Below are 18010 nucleotides of genomic sequence, written 5' to 3' on the forward strand. Positions count from 1 at the left end.
TGTTACTCCAGGATCAAGGCATCCCTGCCCCTCCACTGGCTCTTCAAAAGGTGGCAAACAGGTGAGCAGGGCTTAACCCACTTAACCAGAAATAAAAGCCAGAAGTCCTGTCCTACCAGGAAGGCAGAGGGGTGGTGAGTTTAAAAATGGACAGGCTCGGGACTTCCGTGGTGACGCGGTAGTTAAGAATCCGCCTGCCAATGCAGGGGACACGGGTTCGAGCCCTGGTCCGGGAAGACCCCACATGTCGCAGAGCAACTAAGCCTGTGCACCACAACTACTGAAGCCCACGTGCCTAGAGCCCGTGCTGCGCAACAAGAGAAGCCACCGCAATGAGAAGCCCGTGCACTGCAACGAAGACCACTTGCAACTAGAGGAAGCCCGCACACAGCAACGAAGACCCAACACAGCCAAAAATAAATAAATAAATAAATTTATTAAAAACAAATAATAAGTAAAATAAAACAGCTGTTGTTTAAAAAAAAAAAAAGTACAGGCTCTACAGCCAGATGACCGAGGTTTGAATTCTGCCTCTGTTCCTCCCTGGCCATGTAACTGCAGGTAGATTAAGAGGTGACATTAGTACCACCACATAAAGGTATCTGGAGGATTTGAGGTAATTCCTAACATACAGTAAGTGCTTAAGAAAGGTTAAGTAGTATTAGTTATTATTAACTCAACTAGGCTATTGAAAAAACAACAAACAGGACTGAGAAAAAAATACTACCAACTATTAATATGCTTTTCTCTTGATGACTGTTTCCTTTTTTTCTCTCCAAGTGTTCAATAATAAACATGTGTTTCTTTGAAAATTTCAGGCAAAAACTTCATTTGAAAGCCCACTAGGAAAAAAAAAATCCATTGGGGTAGATTGTTTTATTGGGAAAGGGAGTGGGGGAGAAGGGGGGAGCGGGAAGAGACACAGGGAAAGAGACGAGTCTGTCAGAGGAAAGCGTGTGGAGGAGGGAGGGAGAGGAGGCCAGGGTCCCGGGGAGACTGATCCTGAATGATGTGAACCCTAGCCACGTGAGGAGCGAGATCGCTGCACTTGGGTGGAGGGCCCTATCTCTCTAGCAGGGCTCAAGTCTTCCCAGACTCCGGGCTCCTCCCCTCTACAAGCAGCTCTGCTTCCCTCGCTGCTCTCCTAAGGATACAACAGGACCAGCACGTATCTGTGATGTGTGGGGCCCGCAGGAGGGGAGGGTGGCGGGGGAGGTGATGCTGGCGGTAAGGAAGGGCCTGCCACCTCCACAGCTAAGGGAGGCCGCAGGAGTCCCTCCATCAGACACCGAGGAGGCAAAGTCCTCCCCTCCACCGCCAGCTGCTTAGAATCTGGCTCAGGGCTCAGAGCCTGCGGGCCAGGAAGGCCTCCCAGCTTCTCCCGCTCTGGGCTGAAACTCGAGGGTCACAAGAGAGACAATAGGTAAGACAGACCCTGCCCCCTGAGCTGGCTAATTGGAAGCCCCAGGTCCCAGAGGAAGGCCTGTCAAAGTGGGGGAGGGTCTGAGGTGCCAGCTGGGGGCTTAGCAATGGCGATACCTCCAGCACAGGACCCTTGACCTGCAGCCTCCACCTACACAATTAAGCCACGGGGGTCACTGCTTACTCTGATTCTGCTCGTGAGAGGGGCCTGTTTCCTCCGGAGTCAATCAGTTTCTGGCTGGGAGCACAAATACCAATCTAGGATTTGTGCAGTCTGCCAAGGCCTTCCCTCCTGGAGACTCCCAGAAGGCTGGAGCCGAGAGAGGCCTCAGGGACTACCTGGTCCCAGCTCCACCCTCCTTGGGAGGAGTGAAGACTTGCCTGAGGCTGTGTGGGGAGCTCTGGGAGTCCGAGAGTGGCTTCCCCCTTGAATAAGCAAGTGCTTAATCACAGGTGATTATCTCAATTCCCAGCCAGAGAACCCGGCAGGCTTAAAACTCTTTTCCAGAAACAACCCACCAGGATCACTCAGCAGCATCACTAGGTCAAAGGCCGTGTACCCGTTTTTTGCACGAAGAGTGACATCAGCTCCTTGGTTTAGCAGATATTTGACAATCTCCTTGTTCCTGTGGAAGAAAGAAAAAGCCAGAGTGAGACCCACTGAAAGGGAAAGCATGGCCTTGCTTCTGGGCAACATGAGTGGTGGCTTTAACTACAGCAGCATCTCTGCACCTGTAAAAGGGCTTGGAAAGCTGTGTCTCCCAGCCCTTGTTCCCTACACTGTGGCCAGCCATGACAGAAATCAAAGCCTGAGTGTTCCTTCCACAAACCGAAAACCAAGGGCTCTGCCCCAAAACCACTGGCCCCCAGGACCACATGCAGGCCCTGCCCTTCCAGCCCCAAATCAGGACTCCTGCAGCTGAAACATGAAGCCTCCCGCAGGCCAGGGTGTTTGATGTGGAAGTCTGAGGCCTATCAAATGAGGAAAGAAACCACTTAAAAAGGACGCAGGAGACTGCTCTGATCACCTGAAGCAGGACAAGGGTGGAGCCCCTAATTTGGAATCAGATCACTGAGCAGGTATAAGGCTATATGCAGATCCCTGCCTCTTGGTCAAGCCCACCCCAAGGAGGAGGCATCCAGGAGGGCAGAGGGATGACTGGATGAGAAGGGATTCAGAAGCACCAGTCGACACTGACGCCTATGCAAAACAAGAGCTAGGACAAGCCTCACCATCAGACGAGAAGCCAGTGGTACAAATGGCCAATGTTCATTCCTAACGGGGGCAACAGGGGGGCTGCTATATACACCAATGTGAAACTCCAAAAGAACTAATCTGTTTGCTCAACTGAAACTTATCTTTCAGTATAAAACCTTCCTTCTGCATGATTTCTCATGACCACAGGTGAAATTGTGTGCCAAGGCAACAGGAAATCTGGACACAAAGGGTAGGAATGCAGGATAGACTGAGCCTGTGTGGCTTTTAGTCTTTTTTGAGTGCCTCAACATCGTCATAATTGGGGGGGGGGGCTTATCTGTAGCATCTCGGTACCAGAAACCCATCAGGAACCCTCTTTCAGCCCGGGACACCTTAGCCTCCCCACTGAGGGAGTGGAGCTGGCACTGACCCGTGGTAGGTGGCCTGCATGAGGGCTGTCCAGCCATGCACGCCGTCCTGCTTGTCCACGTCAGCATGCCTCTCAACCAGTAGCTGCACCAGAGGCAGCTGCCCCATGACAGCTGCCAGCATCAGTGGGGTCGCCCCATCCCCATTAACCAGGTTCACGTGGTTGGGGTCTTCATCGGCAATCTCTTTGACCAGCTGGAAGTTTCCTGCAAGCAGAAGCAGAAGCAGAAGCAGAAGCCCTGGTGATCCATGGGCCTGGAACCGCAGGATCATTTACCCAGTGGTTTCATGTAACAGATGTGCTAAGCCAGCCTCTGCACTGGGCTACTGGGCATCGCAGGGGCTACAAAGATGAGTCAGAGGTAGCCCGCACTCTCAAATCCTTCCATCTAGGAGGGATGGAGGCAAGCACACGAACGGCTTTACCAAAAGAGACAAAATGTCACTGACATCTTAAAAGGATGGTGATGAAGGGCAATGCGCACGCAGAAGGAGAGCTCAGGTCTCCCTGAGAGGTGAGGATAAGGGCGAGCTTCCTGGAGGTGGGGTGTCTATTTCAGGAGAGGCAATATTAGGCTAAACAGCCCTTCATTACAAAGAGAGTGGAGCGGGTAGGTGGGCAGCCAGGCATTTTAGAGGTAAGTAAAAGCCAGGACATAGCCACAGGGTTTAGCCGGAGAGGCAGAGGGGGCCTGAGAGAGCAGTCTGGAATCTGTGTGTAAAACAGCATGACTACCAGACTCCAGGGTCTGAACCTCCCTGGGTGAAACTAGAGTCAGGAAACAACAAAATGCCTGTTTCTTTCTCAAATACTCTGGGTGGCCTTGAAAAGGACTATAAATATTAATTAGGTTGGAAAAAAATAGCACTGTATTCTTAAATATCCAAAAAGATTTTCTCAAGCGCTTACCCATTTTCAATGCATGGAAAATATCAGGTCGCCTTTTCTCCTCATCTGGGTAAACAAAGATTTTACAAGTTAACCACGGAAAGGTTTGAAACAACAGAAAAGTCACAAGGGTGTAACGACCCAGCCTAGCTTTAAAAATGATCTGCTTCTCAAAAGCAGTCTAATCAGAGACCTGAGATGACTCCAGCAGACCTTCTGGAAGGGCTATTGTCAGAGTGTCTGAAAATGCTTCAGACACAGACCGTGGGAGGTCATCTGGCCCAGAAAACATGAATGAGCAGACCATTTCCCGATCCCACAACTCATAAAGCCTTCATTTTTAGGCACTCCAAACTTTGGGATGGCCTTTCTCAGATAGAACGGAAAAGTACAGTCTTGGAAAAATCTGGATTCCTATGAAGATTTTAAAAAGAAACAATGATTCTTTTAGTCTAAAAACTAAATGTACAACCATGAGGTAATTCCAGAGCAGAGGACCCCTGAGACACTGAGCAGCTAATCCCAGAGGAGGTCATGGTCGTGGCCACCAGAAGAGCCAATGCTAATATTTGCTTTCCTTCCCAAATAAGCAGCCATCTGAATGATTCTGAAAGTCACCCTCACCCCAGACTTGCAGATGCAGCTCCCAGCAGGCGACTGCCCAACTGATGTCTTCGCGCTGGGCCTTGCTGCGCCCACCCAGGGTTAGCCCCTCCCTCATCTGCTCTCTGTCATCTTCCTCGAAGCTGGAGCTAGCGGGTACCCTGCTCCTTCCTGTCAGAAAGCATCCATCCTCATGACCAGGTTCTTCGCTGGTGTACAAATGTAGGACTTCCTTTGACTAACTCCAGGAGGATGGAGCAGCTGCAGGAGGAAACCTGTGACTCTGGGCCAAATCCCTGGTCCAGATCAGCCCCCTCCGGCAGCTGAGAGGAAGGTGCAGCGTGGCACAAGGAGCACGGAGTCTGGAGTCAGAGTACCCGAATCTGAATGCATGTTTCCAGAGAGATCTGTCTCCTCATCATTAATATGGGGACAACACACTAACATGGGGACCATGTGGTTGTTGCAGGGGTGGATAATATAGATGGTAAAATGCTTCAGAAATTCTTAGGCTCTATTCTAAAAACAAGAGCAATTTTTGTTATCTTTCCTAGTGACCAGCACCCACCCCAGAAAAGGTACTAGTTAACTACAGGGCTCTTACAAGGAAGTATACACAGGGCCATGGAACCAAGCGTCTAATTTTGCCTTTGAAATACTATTAAGAAATGATACTGTGTTTTGGTTTCAAAAAATATGTCTCGTTCCTTTAAGTGTTTAAGAGTCTAATTTGCTGTGGGCCAGGGCCTTCTCGTGCCAAGACCCTTTGACAGAAAAGAGTGTGTCACCTGGCCCTAGTGTTGGTTGCTAAGCAACCTTCTGGTGCAAATGAATCACTGACAGTCTAGTCCTACCCCAGGAAGCTGGGGCAGCTGTGCCTGATGCCCAGTGACCCTGGGCTGGTTCTTTCCTCACTCCAGGCTCCAGTTTTTGCATCAATATCAGAGCAACTCCAGGGACCCTTCCATAGCCCAAGGAACAACCACAGTGGGGGTGGGGAGGGTGTCACAAGGACAGTTACAGCCTCAAAGATATCCTGTCTTGCAGCTAATGCAAGGGAGAGAGCTGGGGATCTCCAAGGCCCCGATGGGGGGTGGATTTCTGGCATCTCACAAAAAAAGCTGGGGCCTAATGTTATTCATTTAATAATCTGTCATTATTAGTAACACAGCCTTTGCCCTTGCTGTTGTCCTACCCGAAGGCTCTTCCCTGAGAGGCGGAACACTTCCTCAGCTCCTGCAAGTAGGCTGAACTCTCACCTCAAGGCGGCCACCCAACGGCCCTATTTCATACGGTGGCCTGTATCGCCCCAACTCCACTGCTCCCACACCCTCCACCTCGCCCTTGTTTGTTTTCTTCCCCACCACTGTACTTCCATCTACTGTACTATGTAACTTATTTTATTTAATATGCTTATTTCCTGTTTCTTGGCTGTCTCGCCTACAGAGGCCAGCGTCCTCAAGCGCAGGGATTAGGTCTGATTTGTTTGCTGGTGCCTAGAACAGTGCCTGGTACATAGTAGGCACTCAAATACTTGCAGAGTAACAGAATGAATGAATGGTCAATAAAAATCCATTTTGGTAGCTTCCACTCACTGCTCTTTATGTGCCAGGCACTGGGGTATGTATTTTACAGGCATTATCTTACCAAAGCTCATAGGACCTCACAAGGTAAGTACATTTATTATGGCTGTTTTATGAAAGAGGGCACTGGAGTCCTGGAGGGACAATGAATACAACAAGGCCGCCCAGCCACAAAGTGGGAGAGCTGAGCCTCAAACCCTGGTCTGCTCAATGGGGAAGTCTGCTCGTAACCATGACCCGGTCCCATCAAATAGAATGACTACAGTAACAGGGGTGAGGCAGCTGCCAGCATCTCTCACGCGCTCCCTCTGGGCTGGGATGACCTCACTTGATCCTCACAGCAGTCCTGTGAGGCAGGGGGTACTCCCGTCACCCACTTATGCATGACGAAACAGAAGCTTAGAGAACGCAGGCAGCTGGTCCAAGGTCCCTTGGCCAGCACAGGCAAGGCTGGGTGGATCCTGGTAGAGGGTGACCTTGGGCACGCCCACCACTGTGTCTTCCCCACCGCACCTTGAGGAGATGAGGGCATCGCCTTCCCAGGGTGCCAGGGCAGTCCCTAAGGAGGCACGTGGGGAGCTAAGACCCCAGAACGCCGGCTGGGGGAAATCTGAGGAAGGAGGAGAATAAGCAGTACGAGAGGCACAGCTCAGTGGCTACAGGCAGGGTGCAAGTTCCAGACTGTCGACTTCTAGGGTGGAGGCCTTGAGCGAGTTGCCTGATCTCCCTCACCTGCAACATGGCTGAAGCCAACCTCCCCGGGGTGGGGGTGAGGTTAAGAGTCTGCCTATTGGCAGAGCAGGGATGTGAGAAGGCAGTTCCCTTCCCGATCTTGGCTACAGAGACAAACGGAACCAAAGCCTTTAAAGGAGGGCAGCAGCCTTGCGTCAAGGAAAATACCCTGTGTGAGGCTGGAGCCCTACCTTCCAACTGCAACTCTTCCCCAGGACCTAACACTGAACTGCTGTTACATTCTAGCCCAAGGGCTCACACCCCAGAGGCCAGCTTATTTTCTGCTCATGACCACCTGGTAGTTGTCATTAACCCCATTTTACACAAGAGGCAAAGGAAGGCTCAGAGAGAGTTACAAGCATGCCCAGCTCCCAGCGGCCCTACAAGTGCTCCAACTGGGCGGAGTCACATCCCGTGCTCTTCCCATGGATTCCCTCACCTTCTGAGTGTCACTCAGCTTCTAACCGGTATGTGACCTTTGACCAGCCTCTATTCCTCTCTGGACCTCACTTGTCCAATCTGCACAAAGTAAAGAGGTCTCCTGGCTCCAGACAGGTTTTCCTAAACTTTACTTCTTTTTCCTTTCAGTTTGGCGTTCTCTTCATTTTCACCATCTCTCTGTTGTTACAGGGTTTTTCAACATGCTTATTTCAGAGTATTTTGACCCGATAGTGTATTTCTAATAAGCATTTCCCAAATGTGCAGCATCTTTTGATTGATGGAACTTTTTTTTTATTGGCCATTTGAATTTTTTTTTTAATTGAAGTGTAGTTGATTTACAAAGTGATTGACAGGACTACTGCATATTCTTTGGATGGTTCAAACCTTTCAACACTTTCAAGTCTGTTTAGCCTGTCTGTCTGATGACCTTTTCTTCCAATTTTTACCTTTCAGTCCTACGTGCTCACATGCTGCAGCCCAGCCTTACAGCCCAGGCTGTCTCAGGCCTGCCACTGAAATCAGAGCATCACAGACAGAGGGTATTGAGGCTGTGTGACTCTGCATTACACAATTCTACTGCACATGATGAACTAGAGGTTTTGAAACATATGTCCTGTAGCAGATTTCCTAAGGATTGTTTAGACATCTCTTTAAGTGCCAGAAAGATGGCAAGTTTAGACATCTCTTTAAGTGCCAGAAAGATGGCAAAAAGAAAAAAGAAACAGGATACACGAATAGGTGTTGAAAAAACACAACAGAAAAGTAGGCTAAATTTTATGTGAATTAGTCTCTGGGCACTGGTCATTGGCAACTGAGGTTAGGCACACTGTTCTAGAGCAGGGGTTGCCAAAACTACCCCTGTGCCTGTTTTTAGAATGATGGTTTTCCTGGTCACAGCCCCACCCACTCCTTGACATATCACGTAGGCTGCTTTCATTCTAGCAGAACTGAGTGGTTACGACAGAGATTGTGTGGCCCACAAAGCCTAAAATACTATATTTATTATCTGGTCCTTTACAGAAGTTTGCTGACCCATTCTAGAAGGATCTCAGAACCTCCTGCACCAGAATCATCTGGTTAGGAAGGAGGGGCCTTGCTGTGCAGGTTTCCAGGCTCTTCTGAGAGCTACCAAATCACTCTCTGGAGGGAGGGTGGGCCAGGAACCTGCACGTGGCAGGCACCCCTGCCTGATTCTCCCCCACGGCACATCTTAAGTCCCACTACCCCGCAGGCTGGACTGCGATTTCCACATGCCCTTCTGTTTGGACACCCCTCGGCGTTTGCCATTTAAACACAATCTGGGGTCCTCTGTGAGGCCACGGCGGGACGAGGGAGTAGTTTAGCGGTGGCGCAGCCTGACCTGTCTTGGGTCTGACAGTGGTCAGCGGGTCCAGGTAGTCTGCAAGGTCCCTGTACTTGCGGTCAAGCGCGACCTCGAAGGCAGTCTTCTCCAGCACGCTGAGGTGGTCCGGGTTGGCCCCCTTCTCCACCAGCTGCTGGGCCGTGCCAAGCCTCCCGAGGAGTGCTGACAGCATCAGCGGGCTCCAGCCCACAGTGCGGGCCGCGTGGTTGGGGTCTGCACCCCACTCCATCAGCAGACGTACCACAGCCTCATGTCCATGCTGGATTGCGGCCATCAGGGCCGTGACGTCCAGGAGCTCGTCCCTGCCGTCCCCTGCCTGCTCGCCTGAGGGTTTGTGATGGTCCACAAAGGCACCGGCTTCCAAGAGCAGCTTCACCACGCCCAGGTGGCCACCCCGAGAGGCCACGGTGAGCACACTGGCCCCCAGCCGGTTCTGGGCATTGACATCAGCCCCGTGATCCAAAAGGAGGTGTGCCACGCTCACATGTCCAAATCTGCCAGGAAGATGGACAATTAGTGACACTAAACATGGGGCAGTGATGAGGAGACAGCTCATGTAATCATTTAGTTATTAACTATTGAATCGTTAACTATTAAAGTTGTAATAGCTGCTTATAATCAAAGGCCTTCTTCTGCTGCCAGGCGCTGTGCTGGCCCTGCATACACACCATCACAAAGGCAAGCCACTGCCCTGTCTAGTTTCCAATCCAGCTCTGCCACCCACTAGCTGCATTACCTGGAGAAAGCATTTTAGCTTCTTTGTGCTTTCATTTCCTCATCTCTAAAATGGGGATATGATTATATCTACTTCAAGGGTTGTGGAGGATTAAATGAGTCAATATATATAAATATAAAACATACATAAAGCACCTAGAACAGTGCTTGGCCAAAGGAAGCACCACATAAATGTTAGCTATTACAATTGTAATCATTTAACCATTTTACATCACACAACAGGCCAAGGTCACCCAGCTGGCGAGAGGTGGCCCCAGGGTCGGAGCCCAGGTCTGTCTGAATCCTGCTGCCCTCCCGCTTTCCCCTACACCACGCTGCTTCCCACATCGCAGAGTTCGTGTGATTCTGCTTCAGAGCTGGGTAAGCTCCCTCTCTGTGTTCTCATTCCCCACAGGCAGGGCCCATGTCTGACTCACGTCTACCCTTCCCAGCCCCAAACACACATGCACAGAAAGTCCTTCGAGATGAGACAGCGGACCCCATGCCAAGAAGTGTGGCGTAGCTGTGGTCAGCAGAGGCGGGTGGGGGCACCTCTCGCCAGAGGCCTGCTGCCATCTTCTGGCTGGAATGTCCCCTGCTGGCGGCTGAGAATCCGATCTGGGCCAGACCCTCTCCAGGGAAGCTTGAGCGACTGCCTGGCTGGGACGCTGGGGAGACAGACACGCACCCACCAACTCTAATACCAGGAAGAGGAAAACAGATGCCTTTTCCCAGCAAAATTTCTTCCTTCGTCTGCCGCCAGAGGGCAGAAGAGTTCTGTTTTGCAGCGTTTGGGGTTGGCGCAATCTTTCTGGGCTCAGAGCTGGAAGGAGCCTTGGACTAAAAGGAAAGAACAACAAGAAGAAAGGGGCCGGCGGCGCCAGGTTTTACAAGACCGTAATGCCGGCATGAGGTCTGCATCTGCGAGGCAGCTTTTCCAATGAATCTCTTGTGGCGTTCCCCTCCTTTACGGAAGCGGTTTTGTGCTTCATCTAAACCCAGGGCCTCCCTCCTCCCTGTGGAGGCAGAGCCAAGGTTGAACTCTGTTTTGAACTTACAAATACCTTCTGGGACGTGAACCTGAACAGCACCGGGTCACTCAGCCTGCGGAGCTCGGAGGGAGAGCTTGGTGAACTGGCTTCCCCAGCTGCAGGGGAACTGGGCCTGTCTGGCCTCTTCTCCAAGAGTGGACCGAATCTGGCAAAAATGTGGAGAGCTGCAACCCCAGCCTGTCTCCCTGCCCATTCTCCATAATGATATTCCGCAAACCTAAATCTCATGGCCACTCCCCCACTTCCCACTGCCCGAAAAGGCCTGCCAACTTTGTCAACCTTACTTCCTCCCAACTCCCACACTGTACTGCCATGCTCACCTGCACTCAGCAGTTATACTCCTCCCATGCCTCTGCCATCCTGCCTTTCGGACCAGAGTACCCTCCTGTCCTTGTCTACGGGTCTAAGCACACCCGTTATCCTGCTGCAGGATTCAGCTCAGATCTCACCTCCTCTGAGCTGCTTCCAGATCATCTCCCCACATCAGTTCAGGTGTCCCTCACTTGAACACCCACAATCCCCTGTCCTCACCCCTCCTGATGTACCTGGGCCCTCCTTCTATAACTGTGTCTTCCTGTTAGACTGTGCACTCTCCAAGGACAAGACCCACAGTGGAGCTCAGTAAATTTTGTCGAATGAGTGAGGGAATGAACAGTTGGCATAACCACGCAGAGGCTGGTCCCCAGACAGGCAACAGAAATGGCTAAAGAACTGGTGTATCCTCCGTTGGAGTAGATAACTTTAAAAGATTACCCTATTTAGGGACTTCCCTGGTGGTCCAGTGGTAAAGAATCCGCCTTCCAAGGCAGGGGACGCAAGTTCGATCCCTGGTCAGGGAACTAAGGTCCCACATGCCGTGGGGCAACTAAGCTCGCGCCCCACAACTACTGAGCTCTTGCGCCTCAACGAGAGAGCCCATGTGCCGTAAACTACAGAGCCCATGTGCTCTGGACCCCGCACGCCACAACTAGTGAGAGAAAACTCGCAAGCCACAACTAGAGAGAAGCCCACACGCCACAAACAAAGACCCCACGTGCCACAACTAAGACCCAATGCAGCCAAAAAAATTTTTTTAATTAAAAAAAGATTTCTCTATTTAGTTATCAAGCATGAGATAAAATCTAGCATAATCCCTGACAGCAGATAACAGATAAAAATCCTGTTTTTACCTATTGGATCTTAGTAAGCCCTGAGATAAACTGATAATGCCTATTTCACAGATGAGGAAACTGAAGATTACAATGGAAAGCAATAATCCAGAATCTCTCACTTTGGAAGCGATGGAGTCAAAACTTGAACCTAGACCCTAAAATCCCAAAGCCCACTTTTTCTGGTAAAACAAACTCACAAAGGAGGAAAAGCGCTGAATTTGAGCAGAAATGCTGACACTTGGAATGCTTTCTGAACTCATGAGTAGCCCAAGAGGTCATTCAATTAGGCTGAAAATATAAAAGGATTCAATGAAGGCTGAGATAATTTTGTGGATGCTAAGCTTCTAATAGGTAATTACTGAAGATAGGGAAGCTCAGGGCTTTCTGAGCAGCTGCTATGATTACCAATTAATTTCAGCAATTAACACCTGTATTGAAAGACCTGGCACACACTCCCACTCTCAAAGCCCTGGGCTGAGAGGCCAGCTCTGCCATGCTAGCAGGCGGAAAAGTGAAGGGCAGAAGAAGGAAAGTAAGGAAGCCAAGGGTGAAATTAGAGCCAGAGTAAACACCATATAAGCTGTCCCTTTAGTGTTTAGCAAATTTGGCAAGTGGCTTCCTTGTGGCCAACACCAAGAGGAAAATGGTGAGTTACAGGATTCATGGCTGGGAGCAGAGGCTGGGAGCATAGGCTCTGGAGCACCTGCCTAGGTGTGAATCTGACTCTGTCTCTTACTAGCTGTGTGGCCTTGGGCAAGTAACCTAACTTCTCTGAGCCTCAATTCTTTATCTGTAAAATGGGGAAGACAACAGTACCTACTTCCTCAGATTCTGTGTGGCCTGAATGAGTTAATTCATTTGAAGTACTTAGCACAGTGCTTGACACAAACTAAGTGCTCAACAAAGGTTATCATTTTAAGAATAGGAAAAAAAAACATGTATGAAACCATCTCTGATGCTAAAACACTCACAAGAGACCAAAGTGCAGTCCAGGCACAGGGCCTCTGATGGTCCTGATCCAATGACGAGCTTTGGAACACAGAGAGCTGGGAAGATAAATAGATGCTCACTTCATTGAAAGTGGTGGCTGCCAGGAGCACCATCTCTGAGGCCTATCTACTTTCAAGGAGAAAGAGCACAAGACTGGAACGTGTAGGCACACAGCCATGCGCTTGGCCGTCCTGACTCAAGGGTCAGACAAACTGTGTATCCTTTAGGAAGTCTCCCTACATATTATTCCTCAACACTGAGCTCTTGATGCAGGTTAGGCAAGTGAATGCTTGAGCACAAGCCAGCACAGACAGTCCAGATGGTCAGTATCACAAACCGAAGTACAATAAGTTTTAAAGTACCCAGGCCCTGTCTAGGCTCAGCTAAAGGCTGAGTCAATTCTCATCATCTCATAGGACTATCCCATTCTACCATAGTAAATTAGAGAGTATGTCATAGCTAACGCTTCCAAAATAGCACCTGTAAGATAAATGGAGGAAAAAAGAGGAACGTAATTAGTCCAGAGCCATTCGGTTTGCAAGTGACAAAGTCAGGACACTTGGACCACAAATTCCAGCTCTTTTTACAATACCAACTTGTAGAGAAGAAGGAAAATCCTCTAAAAATGTTAAATTATTAGTTAGCAGAGTTCAGCTTAATTCTTCTGAGTCTCCTGTCCCATCAAGGTTAAATTTCATTAGATGAAATTAATCAGATGACTTTGACCATCCTGCAGAACTTGGTTAGCAGCAAAAAACTGGTGATCAGGGTCTTTGAGACACCCTGCAGCAAACCAGGTGCTGAAGACATAAGTTTCACTCAGCAAGGCCCCCGGGGCTCACTAAGGGCTCCTCGGTTCCAGGTGGGAGTTCAGAGATTAGGTGAGCGTCAGTGGCTCCCAAACCTACCATGTGGGAGAATTGTCGCTGGGGAGCCTCGTGTCACACAGAGTCCCTGTCCCTCCCCTGCGTCTTCTGAATCACAATCCCAGAAAGGGAACTCAGGAATCTGATTTGGAAAAGCGTCCCAATGATTCTGATGTATGGCCAGGTTTGGGTGTCACTGACAAAGGTGACCAGCTATAACATGGGAGTGGTGGGCACTACTGCAGAGGCCTGCCCAGGGCTGAGAGACCAGAGAACAGGGGGGATATCATGGCAGGCTTCCCAGAAGAAGCTAAGCTGGGAGGAAGCGGGGGGCTTCACTCACTGAGGGGAGAAGGGGAAGAAGGGGTTTCCAGTACATGGTTATGGTGAGGACTCTGCGGCTGGACTCCCCAAATCTGCTGACTAGCTGAATGCTCATGAGCAGATTTTGTAATGTCAAATTCTCATTCATAAAGTGGAGACGAAATTCTTGGCACACAGTAAATGCTCAATAAACGTTAACTTAAAAAAACAAAAACAAAGAACATGCAGGGAGACACAAGAGAAGGCCTGGATGGTATCATCTTGGCCTGAATTTAGGAAGCCAGGGGGAAAGGAGAAGAGAGGATTTGGGAAGAGGTCCGAATGTGAGAGCCTCAAATGCCATGCTAAGGGCTCTGACTAGGGGAGCTATCACAGGAGAGGCACAACCAAACATTCATTTCAGAAAGATCTGGAAGCTCTGCAGAGGATGGATTACAGAAGGCACACCTGGAAGAAGAGACAGCAGTGGGAGGCCACTTATAAATGTGTGGCCTGGACTAACGCAGAGGGGAAGGAGAGATGCTAAGGCCTAGACGGGTACTTGGTTGAAGACCTACCTGGAGTTTTAAAGCTTGGAAGAGTGGATGGGGCCACTAAGAGAGACAGGGAACCTCAGAAGTAAGGCCCATAGCCCAAAAGGTTTTATGGGCACCCCAGACTGCTCCGGGCAACAAATCAAGTGTCTTAAGACAAGGAGTCCCAACACACTGATAGGTGCATAAAACACAGCATTACCCATGTGAATGGGCAGCCCAAGTGTTACAACTGGGATGCGTTACCTAGGTGTGTTTACAGACTGAAATAAATACCCAAGGGCTAAGGAACGGTTAAGCAAACCACAAATGGTTAAGTAGTGCCCATGGATGGAATATCACACAGCAGTTGAAAACGATATATTTAACGACGAAAATAATGCAGAGTAAAAATTTTCCAGAAATACAAATTAAACTAGAACAACCATGTAACACTTGGAAATGAACTCAGAAATAAAATATAATCGGATCACAATGAGAAGATTATGGGTAAGAATGTTGTGATTTCAACGCCTTTTAGAAAAACAAATGGCTCATACATATGGAAGGATGTTTCATTTCACTCTGTTTAACAAATGCAAGTCACAGCCACACTGAGATATTTTTCACTCATCAAACACAAAAATTCAAAAGTTTGATAATATACTCTGTTGGAGAGACTGCAGGAAAAAAAAGGCACTCACATACACTGCTGCCAGGAGGGTAAACTGGTTAATACTACTGTGGTCAACAGAATAATGGGCTCCCTAAAGATGTCTACATCCTAATCCCCAGAACTTGTAAATATGTTAGGTTTCGTGGCAAAGGGGAAATTAAGGTTGCAGATAGAATTAAGGTTGCTAATCAGCTGACCTTGAGATAGGGGAGATTATCCAGGTGGGCTCAGTGGAATCACAAGGGTCCTTTAAATGTGGAAGAGGGAGGCAAAGGAGGCAGAATATGTGATGACGAAGCAGGGGTTGGAGTGATGTGATTGCTGCTGGCTTTGTAGTAAGTTGTTACAGCAGCCATAGGAAACTAATAAACCTGTATGGAGAGCAATTTGGCAATATCCATCAAAATTACAAATGACTTCTGTTCCCTCCTTGGGGAATTTCTCCAAGAAACTGGGTGGGACCTAAGTAGTTGGCTGACAGGAGTGAGAGACTTCACTGTATATCAGAGTTTCTTTATACCAGAGTTTCAAGTCCGGTTCATCCTACTTCCTGAGTACATCTCAAACTCATTGCTTTGCTCTCACACCGCCATCTCTGCTCTGGTCCAGGACACCAACACCTCTTCCTGGATTGCTGCAATCCCCTCCTAACCAGCCTTTCCGATTCTAGCTCACCCCTCCAATCCATCCTCACGGTGCAGTGAAAGTGATCTTTGCAAACATAAATCTCATTCTGTCAGTTGCTCTGCCTAGAAACTTCCATTACTTCCCAGTGTCCTTAGGGTAGCTCACCTTTCGCAGCCTTGCCACGGTGCATCTCCCACTACTCCCAGGCTCTCCCAGCCACAACATCGTTCTAGCAGTCCTACCAATGCCTATTTCACTTTGGCTTCCAAACCTTTGCACGGGCCTCCTATCACCCCATTCCCACCTTCCACTTCTTCCGTCCAGGTCAATTCTTAGGTATCCTTAGGTCTCGACTTGAATACATACATCATCCTTACCAGAAACCTTCCCCCGCTTCCTGAAACTGAGTCTGCTCTCCAAAAGCTCCCCCAATTTTCCCCGTGAAAGCTGTTCCTTTACCTGGCCTACCCAATGGCATGTGAGCTGCTCCAGTGGGAACTTTATCTGGGTACCGCAGCATCCCGAACACCAAGCTAGGGTTGGTAGGTAGATTCTTAGAAAACCCTTGTTGCAAGAAGTAATAAATGGACATTACTAAGGTTCTAAGTCTCTAAGATTCTATTTGCTGTCTCCAGATTGTGTTTTGAAAGGCCAATGTTTCTAAGATTCGGAATTTACTTTATTAAAAAGAGCGTCCACTTCTCGTCGTATCCCAAGCTACTCAAAGTTTACCATTCCAATTCTCTCGAACCAGTCCTTCACTCTTTACCTCCCGGGGCATCTGCGGGGGGCCGCCGGGCAGGTCCGGCCGCCTGAGCCCGCCCGCGCCCCGGGGGCCGCTGGACACCACCCCGGATCCCCCGGCGCCCCGGACCCCTCACCTGGCCGCCTGCATGAGCGCGCTCCAGCCGTAGTGGTTGCGGCTGTTGACCGAGGCGCCGCGTCGCAGCAGGAACCGCACCAGCTGCTCATGGCCCCCGGCCGCGGCGAACTGCAGCGCCGTGTTGCCCGCCTCGTCAGAGCAATCTACCGGCACCGGCGCTCCGGCCGCCGACCCCGCCCCGGGCCCGGACGCCTCGGGCCCCGCCGGCTCCGCGCCCGCCTCGGGCTCCGCGCCGCGCTCCGCCGGTTCCGCAGTCCCCGGCTCCAGCAGCCGCCGCGCCGTCTCCGTGTCGCCCTGATCGCAGGCGCGCAGCAGCAGCTGGAAGGCCGGGGGCAATCCGCCCTCCCCCATCGCGGCCAGCGGCCCGCGTCCGTCTGCGCCGCTGACCCAGCCGGCTCCGCCGGCTCCGCCCCCGGATACCGCGCGCCGGCGCCCCCTTCCGCCCGCGCGCGCGCCTACTGTGTGCCGGCCGCGTGAGGAGGGCCGGGCCGCGCGCCTACTGTGTGCCGGGCGCGCGCCCAGAGCGAGGGCACGCCTCAATCGCCGGCGTCGGGGGCGGGGGCTGGACAGAGGGTTCCGGGAAGTTTCGAGCTGCGTCCGCCGCCGAGCTCCCGAGGTTACCTTTGCGTTCTCGGCGCCCGCTTGCGGCCCTCCCCGCTGCTCCGGATACTTCCCGCCGCGTGCGGAGGTCCGAGCGGCCGTCCCAGCCCTCCTCACATTGCGAGCTCCCAACCACTGGGCCAGGGTCTGAGTCCACGGGCTCACGGGCCTGGCCTGTGGCACGCGCCGCTGACCCCCCCTCCCCCAGCACCCGGCACTAACCTGGTGCCTCCTAAATGGCCGTTGACTGAATTAAGGAACAGATGCGTCCACTCTGTCCTCGCAGAATGTCCTGCCGGGCCATCAGTGCCATACTTGTCTGGGACGGGCGTTAGGCCTACAATCACCTCCTGTACCTTCATCTCTCTTCGTCAGTGGTTCTTGAAGCAGCACCGTCTGGGACATTTTACAAATGCACATTTTCTCATCCCACCCAGACCTACTGAATAGGAAACCGAGTATGGAGCCCAGCCACCGGTATCTTAGCAAGTCCTCCAGGTGATTCTGAGGCACGTTAAAGTTTGAGACGCACTGTTTGATCCTTAACAGCAGTGCTGTCAGCCGTGGGGAAGGGCCGAGATGATCACCCCCAATTTACAGAGGAGGCACCTGAGGCTTAAAGAGGATGTGTCTTGCTAAAGCCCACACGACTGTCATGTGGGAGAGCTGTGACTAGGACCCAGGTCTTCTGACATCTAGTCCAATTCTCTTTCTACTCTCAACAAGTATTTATTGAGTGACTACTGTGTGCCAGGCACTGTTTTAGGCCCCGGAGAAGATGCAAAATAAAATCCCTGCTGTCCTGGACCTGACAGTGGAAAGAGGCTTTAAATACCAAACAAGTAAGTAACTTGTGCGTCAGATGGTGATGAGCGTTATTAAAACAATAAATAGAACATAAAAGAATCCAAGTAAATGGGTTAGAGGATGGGATGTTATTTTATAATAGGTTGGG

General features: G+C 50.6%; 1 protein-coding gene across 22 annotated transcripts in view; it reads right to left on the reverse strand.

The window, feature by feature from the left end:
• ANKS6 (ankyrin repeat and sterile alpha motif domain containing 6) overlaps positions 1-16890 on the reverse strand; it is a 58507-nt gene extending 41617 nt beyond the window's left edge. For 4 of the 22 annotated variants that reach the window (XR_016393436.1, XM_089912555.1, XM_089912560.1 and 1 more), the window contains exons 1-5: positions 16454-16887; positions 8658-9154; positions 3960-4004; positions 3051-3255; positions 1942-2048 (exon numbers count right to left, since the gene is read on the reverse strand). Coding sequence is in view for 14 of the 22 variants with exons in the window: in XM_089912555.1 (XP_089768681.1) it covers positions 1942-2048; positions 3051-3255; positions 3960-4004; positions 8658-9154; positions 16454-16806 (1207 nt within the window). In the remaining 8 variants the exon portion in view is untranslated. Of the gene's footprint in view, positions 1-1941; positions 2049-3050; positions 3256-3959; positions 4005-8657; positions 9155-16453 lie in introns of those variants that run through there. The other 18 variants (XR_016393435.1, XM_089912548.1, XM_089912551.1 and 15 more) reach the window with 8 other exon arrangements.
• Positions 16891-18010: the final 1120 nt, after the last annotated feature.

This window comes from Delphinapterus leucas, chromosome 6 (genome assembly GCF_059928025.1).
Source record: "Delphinapterus leucas isolate spDelLeu-1000000601 "Yukka" chromosome 6, BTC_Dleu_Yukka2, whole genome shotgun sequence".
Classification (NCBI taxonomy): domain Eukaryota; kingdom Metazoa; phylum Chordata; class Mammalia; order Artiodactyla; family Monodontidae; genus Delphinapterus; species Delphinapterus leucas.